The sequence below is a fragment of the Cucumis melo genome, chromosome 11 (assembly GCF_025177605.1).
Source record: "Cucumis melo cultivar AY chromosome 11, USDA_Cmelo_AY_1.0, whole genome shotgun sequence".
NCBI lineage: Eukaryota > Viridiplantae > Streptophyta > Magnoliopsida > Cucurbitales > Cucurbitaceae > Cucumis > Cucumis melo.
The window spans coordinates 19967447-19973446 of record NC_066867.1 but is presented as its reverse complement, the minus strand read 5'-3'; the positions used below and the strand labels follow the sequence as shown (position 1 = coordinate 19973446).

The 6000-nt window shown below is 30.5% G+C and overlaps 1 protein-coding gene across 3 annotated transcripts; it reads left to right on the top strand.

Annotated features, from left to right (window-relative positions):
- Positions 1 to 2247: 2247 nt before the first annotated feature.
- LOC103490581 (transcription factor MYB48-like) lies at positions 2248 to 4248 on the top strand. Of its 3 annotated transcripts, XM_051079448.1 has the most exons (4): positions 2248 to 2452; positions 2997 to 3241; positions 3335 to 3464; positions 3552 to 4248. In XM_051079448.1, the coding sequence occupies exons 2-4, from the start codon at positions 3127 to 3129 to the stop codon at positions 4108 to 4110; spliced, it is 804 nt and encodes a 267-aa protein (XP_050935405.1). In that variant the 5' UTR covers positions 2248 to 2452; positions 2997 to 3126; the 3' UTR covers positions 4111 to 4248. The 3 variants fall into 3 exon arrangements, with proteins under 3 accessions (XP_050935405.1, XP_008448372.1, XP_008448373.1); XM_008450150.3 differs by lacking the exon at positions 2248 to 2452 and having other exon boundaries at positions 2810 to 3212; XM_008450151.3 differs by lacking the exon at positions 2248 to 2452 and having other exon boundaries at positions 2899 to 3241.
- The last annotated feature ends 1752 nt before the right edge of the window (positions 4249 to 6000 follow it).

The following is a 6000-nucleotide window of genomic DNA, read 5'->3' as shown; positions in this document are numbered from 1 at the left end:
CTGATACACAACTTCGCTACTCTATTTTTTATAATACTTTTTGAACAACCCTATTTTTAAAGTTAATTTTTAAATTTACATTATTTAAAAAAAAATCATATTTGAGCGATTCCTTAATTTCATGGGTGCACCCATGGCCATACCAAAATCAAAATATAAAATAAAAATTAAGCTTACATCTAACCTTTTAGATGCCTATGAATGACAAATTAATAAGTTCAATCTAATTGAAACTGTTATATGACTAAAATATCTTTATAGTTAAAAACGTAGAACTGTATTTGATTATTGCTTGATTATCATTTAATTACCATTAATTATCAATAATATCTATTTCTATTTTATTGTTGACTAACTGTTATTTGATATTCAATGTTATCTAATTGCTAATGATATCGATTTATCATCTCAATGTTATTTAATTACAATTAATGATATCAGTTGCTATCTAATGACCGTACAATTTTTTTATAATTACTAAGTAGAATATTATAATCATCTCATTACCTTCCATTTTTTGTCAATTGGTAAGTTTTTTTTTTTTTTGTTGCATTATGATTGTCATCTGATAACCTTATATCTTTTTTTGTCAATTACCAAGTAGTTTCTTACTATCATCCATTTTGTAATCTACATAACATATAAATCATCCCATTACCACTTTGAAAAATGAATGCCCATAGGAAGCTCAACCACAACAACAAAATATTAAGATTGTCATTTGGTTATTTTATGATTATCATCTGATTACATTCTTATTGCCTATTTCTTTTCTTCTATTTTAATTAGCTTCTGACATAGTCATTTAGTTACTTTCCGATTGACATTTGATTACTTTTTTTTTTCTTTTGTAATCTTTTATATTGCTTGATTGCCTTCTAATTACCATATGATTAGCTTTCATTTAGCATTTGATTGCCGTCTAAATATAATCAACATTTATCTTTCATTTGCCATAAGATATATATTAGTTGGATAGCAATCACATAATAATCACAAAGTACTGAATATATAATTAAAATCTCATATGACAATCAGATAACAGTAATATATCAATCAAACAGTGATCACACGACAATCAAATAATAATTACAAAGTTTTAATATCTAATAAAATCACATAACAATTAAATATTAATCATATAACAAAACATTCACGAAGCATAATTTGAATAACTACTAATTCTTGGTTTACATAAATAAATCATGAAGTACTTGATATCTTATAAAAACTCATATGACAATCACAAACGACTAATTATCACATAGAAATAAGATAGTAATTAGATGACAATAAAAGGAAAATTAAAGCCTTAGTCATGAATTCCACATCTCAAACCATATATATCTTCCCATGCAACTCAATAAATAAGTCTAATTATTCCACCAAAATGCAATCAATCGGATTTACATCTTATTTTGCCATGTGATTGTCATTTGATTGAGTTCTTATACACTAAAGGCATTCGATTAAATTAAAATCAATGATATTTTTGCAAATAAGTTCGTCTTCAAAAATTTTAGCATTCCATGGTGGTTCACGTAAAAGGAGAAGGAAATTAGGGCTGCTACAAACAAACAAAAATGCCCAAGTAGAAAGAAAAAAAATAACTTATTTATTTATTTGCTAACACTATTATTTTTGACAAATTAGAAATACTACTTTGGATTGAAAGTGGTTACAACTTACAACATACAAAATGCTAAACATAACCACAAATTGAAACAATAAACAAAATAATTAAAACCCACAGATAGAAGACTTAATGCTTCAATTCTTACCCAACAAATATTTGCTCTAATCAATAATGGCAATAATGTTTTTCCTCTCCTCCTGCTTCAAGGTTTACGATCTTCCTAATAATTATTTTCTCAACTAACCGCAGTTAAAATCTGAAATTTTTGAAATCAAAATCAAAAGATAAAAAGAAAAAGAAATGGAAAGATGAAAGTGTAATTCCTTATCAATAAAAAAAAAAAAAAAAAAAAAAAGATAAATCAAAATCGAATCGGAAGGAAGTAAAAATCGGATGAGATATTCGTTTTAGCATAAGAAAATTTGAGAGCAAATTTGGAAAGAAGAAGAAGGACTGAGAGACACATGTGTTTGCTTAGTATTTACAAAATTAAGGATGATTTTGATTGGCCAAATATTACTAATGATTTTTGCTATATTTACATTATACAAAAGAGGTGATGGAGACTTAGTTTTGTTTCTTGAAAAATGTGATACGTCCAAATCCCCTAATTTCATTTTAAACCCATTTCTCTTCAGCAGCTTATTCCAGCAATCAACACTACGAATTTGCACCCAAAGCAAAGGAAAAAGGAAGGTTTCTAAGCCTTCTTTTTTTTTTTTTCATTTCGCTCTTCTCTTCCCCATTGTCGGTGGAATTTAGATGATGTCTTTTCTCAATACAAATGATTTGACAAGCATTTTCAGAAACACAAAGGTATTCCACTAACCACTTTACTACACAGTTTTAACCCTTTCTTTTTTTTTACACATTAGAACTCTCTGGGGCATTTCATCGAACACTTTCAACGCATATACCAATTGCCTTCCACAAAGCTCCACCTTATTTGAAATCCCAACGTGGGTTTTCTTAATACCTTATTGAACTTTATTTTTCTTTCTATATTAAAGAAAAAAGATCTCAATGTATAGTGGGTTGTTTTTCCTTTTGTTTTTTTTTTTTCCTAAATTTCCAAAAGAATACTAGAGACAGACAGGAAGAAGTTGATCGACCCTTGGGTTTGAAAGAGGCGTTTTTGAAAGCTACATCAACATATCAATCGCTTACTTTGATTATTTTTGGTGTTAATGGCTTACATCATATGCATAAGGTTACTTATCACTAATAAATAAAAAAAACCCCACCTCACTTCCATTGGTGGCTCTGCCTCCATTACATTACATTACATGTACGGTCAGGATTCAAAGCTCCTTCATAAAGTAGAGTCACTTACTTGAGATTTTGATGCTATAAATATTAGTTGGATACACTCAAAGTCTCCATGAGTTGGTGAGCTGAGAGAGAGAAAAAGAAGAAGAAGAAGAAGAAGAAGAAGAAGAAGAAGAAGAAAAGAAAAAAATGGTTGAAGGACAGGAAATCAGAAAGGGTCCATGGACAGAACAAGAAGACATTCAGCTGATATGCTTTGTGGGCTTATTTGGAGATCGAAGATGGGATTTCATTGCAAAAGTTTCAGGTTTGAAGGTGGCGGGAGACAGTTGATAGGTAGGCTAAACTGAAGATTTAATCTTTTTTTCAAAGGACTCTGTTTTGATTGCTTTTGGATTTTGGGAAATTTTGTGGAAATTTTTGTTGTAGGATTGAATAGAACAGGCAAAAGTTGTAGGCTGAGATGGGTTAATTATCTTCATCCTGGTCTTAAGAGAGGAAAAATGACTACTCAAGAAGAAAGACTTGTGCTTGAACTTCACGCCAAATGGGGAAACAGGTTTTCATCTCTACAAACTTCATAGATTCTAAGTCTAAACTTCAAAACCATTATCTCTAAATTCCTTTTGTTCTGTTTCAATATCAGATGGTCCAAAATTGCTAGAAAGTTACCAGGTAGAACTGATAATGAAATCAAGAACTACTGGAGAACCCATATGAGGAAGAAAGCACAAGAGAAAAGAAGGGGTTTATCTGCATCTTCTTCTTCATCATCATCGTCGTCCTCATCATCGTCATCTTCTTCATCTTCTTCCTTCAACAACCCAGCAAAGGAATTTCCTGCAGATACAGGACCAGTGAAGTTTTTTGATTCAGGTGGGTCTGAAATATCAGCTTCATCCTCAACAAAGAAGAAGATTGAAGAGAATCAAGAACTGGGCGGCGGTGATCAAAATGGATACACCATGGATGATATATGGAAAGATATAGAGGTATCAAATCATGAGAGTTTGATTATGAATCAAGATGTGTATAGTGAAGACAATAACTTTTCTTGTCCTGCTTTGAATTCTGCTGCTTCTTCATGGGAGGATTATTACTGTGGGGATTCACTGTGGAAGATGGAGGAAGAAGAAAGTAAGCTAATATTCTCTGGGTGGCCATGTCTTGGCTTAGCTCAGCCTAATCAGAATTTTTTCTATTGAATTTTGTGTATAAATATGTAGTGATTACTTCTTCTGTTGTCTAAGTTCACTAATGTGTTTATTTAGCTGTGTCCTTGTTCATACTACAAACTAAGTTAAAGAATAATGGAAAGTGATGGATTTAGATCCATTTTTCCACTTCTGTGATGTGATTAATTTTAGTTGTTTTGAATCAAAACTTTTGATGGCTGTTTGTTTCTATCTTCTAAAACAAAAGCAACAGAGTATATATAAATAACAGAGAAAGAGAAAAGATAGAGATAGAGATAGAGATAAAAAGTGGTTAAGTTAAAAACAAAAGGCGGCATTTGCTTTTTGGGTTTTTCTAAGGCTGATTTATAAATTATATCTTGTTAGCTGGACAGTTCCATTAACACCATTACCAATTCAAACTCCACCACCACCACCACCACCACCACCACACCCCTAATATATATATATACACATATATAGTTTAGTCTTACCTTTTCGAATTTATTCTTCATTTAATACGTGATCTTTCTTAATATTTAATACCTTCCTAAACTTTTCCCTTTCCATACGATAATTTATAAAACTTTAAACTTTTCGTCTGATTCATCTTTGATATGTTTAGTTTTTTAAACTTTTAGAAAAATAAAAAATTAAAATTGTAGATTTATATCTAATGAAACTACTAAGGTTATGTTTAATAGATCAAAGACTTATTCTATGCAAAACTAAAATTTATCTAGAAATTTAATATACACATACTTGAAAGTTTTGAGTATCTACTAGACATTTTTAAAATTTAAAAAACTTAAAAAACATAACATTAAAAGACCTACTGAACTTATATAACACACAACTGTGAAGTGTTAAAATGTTATTTTACCAAAAAGTTGAAGTTGGGTTAAGAGAGACAAAACGTTAGAAAATGGAAGAAGTAAAAGGTAGGACAGATGAATGATTTTTCCATGATAAGTGGAAGAGCATATTCAACAGTATGATACACTTTGATGCCTTCCAAAAAAAAAGACCAATGTATCCAACAAATATGTCACAAGACAAACAATAATGACAATAATAACAAATAGTATCTATCATCCTTCTCAAAAGAAAGTATCTCCCAATTATTATTATATTGAAGACACAAAACAATTGATGTTGTGGGTTAACTTTTAACATTAAAGAAGAGGGTGAAAAAAAAAAGTCTATTTGAACATCAGGTCTTGTTACTTTAATTAGCATGTTTGCTAGCTGTAGGATGAGTTGACCAAAGCCCTACCTCTCACCCACCATTAAAATACAAACAGTACTTAGTTTAAAGCTCAGCATCTTTACCTTCCAATTAACCACTGACAAAATGACTAGAGAACCATTTTAGATCGATAAGACACAACACAAGACACAAGAGTTAGTGTTATCACTTGTAACACTCTAAGTAGAATATTGAGTTAATATAGTCACATCAAAACGTCAATTATTCTCATCAATAAAATTGATCTCATACATGATCGACGTTTAACCTATCTGTCAGATAAGACAAGAATAGTAAACTTGAAGTAATTGAAATAAGAAAGATACGTTATGTAGTGTAGATCTCTTTTTGTGTCAAGAAAACATGTTATAGTTGGATGCTCGATAAGTCTAATCAAACAACCTAAAATTAGCATAATGTACCATTAAATTCATTTGTAAGCAAAGGAAGCAAAGTAATTAATGAAGTAGAAGAGTCCATGATTCTCAGCCACATTCCTAATGGAGAGAGAGAAAAGTGGAGGTGGGAATAATTCCTCATTTGACCCGTCAATGGTTTCTTTGTGGATTAGAATGGTATAATTTCAAGGAACAAAGAGTCCTAAGATAAGAACTAACAAGGAAGTGAATTTTATATTGAGAATTCAAAGTGGAAACACTTACTCAAGAAAG

What these genes read in the sequence shown, in the direction of transcription:
- LOC103490581 (XM_008450150.3), top strand. Translation starts at nt 3,095, where the DNA reads ATGGTTGAAGGACAGGAAATCAGAAAGGGTCCATGGACAGAACAAGAA. An exon ending in TTTCATTGCAAAAGTTTCAG is followed by an intron (nt 3,213 to 3,334) that starts GTTTGAAGGTGG and finishes TTTTTGTTGTAG; the next exon opens with GATTGAATAGAACAGGCAAA. An exon ending in CACGCCAAATGGGGAAACAG is followed by an intron (nt 3,465 to 3,551) that starts GTTTTCATCTCT and finishes TTTCAATATCAG; the next exon opens with ATGGTCCAAAATTGCTAGAA.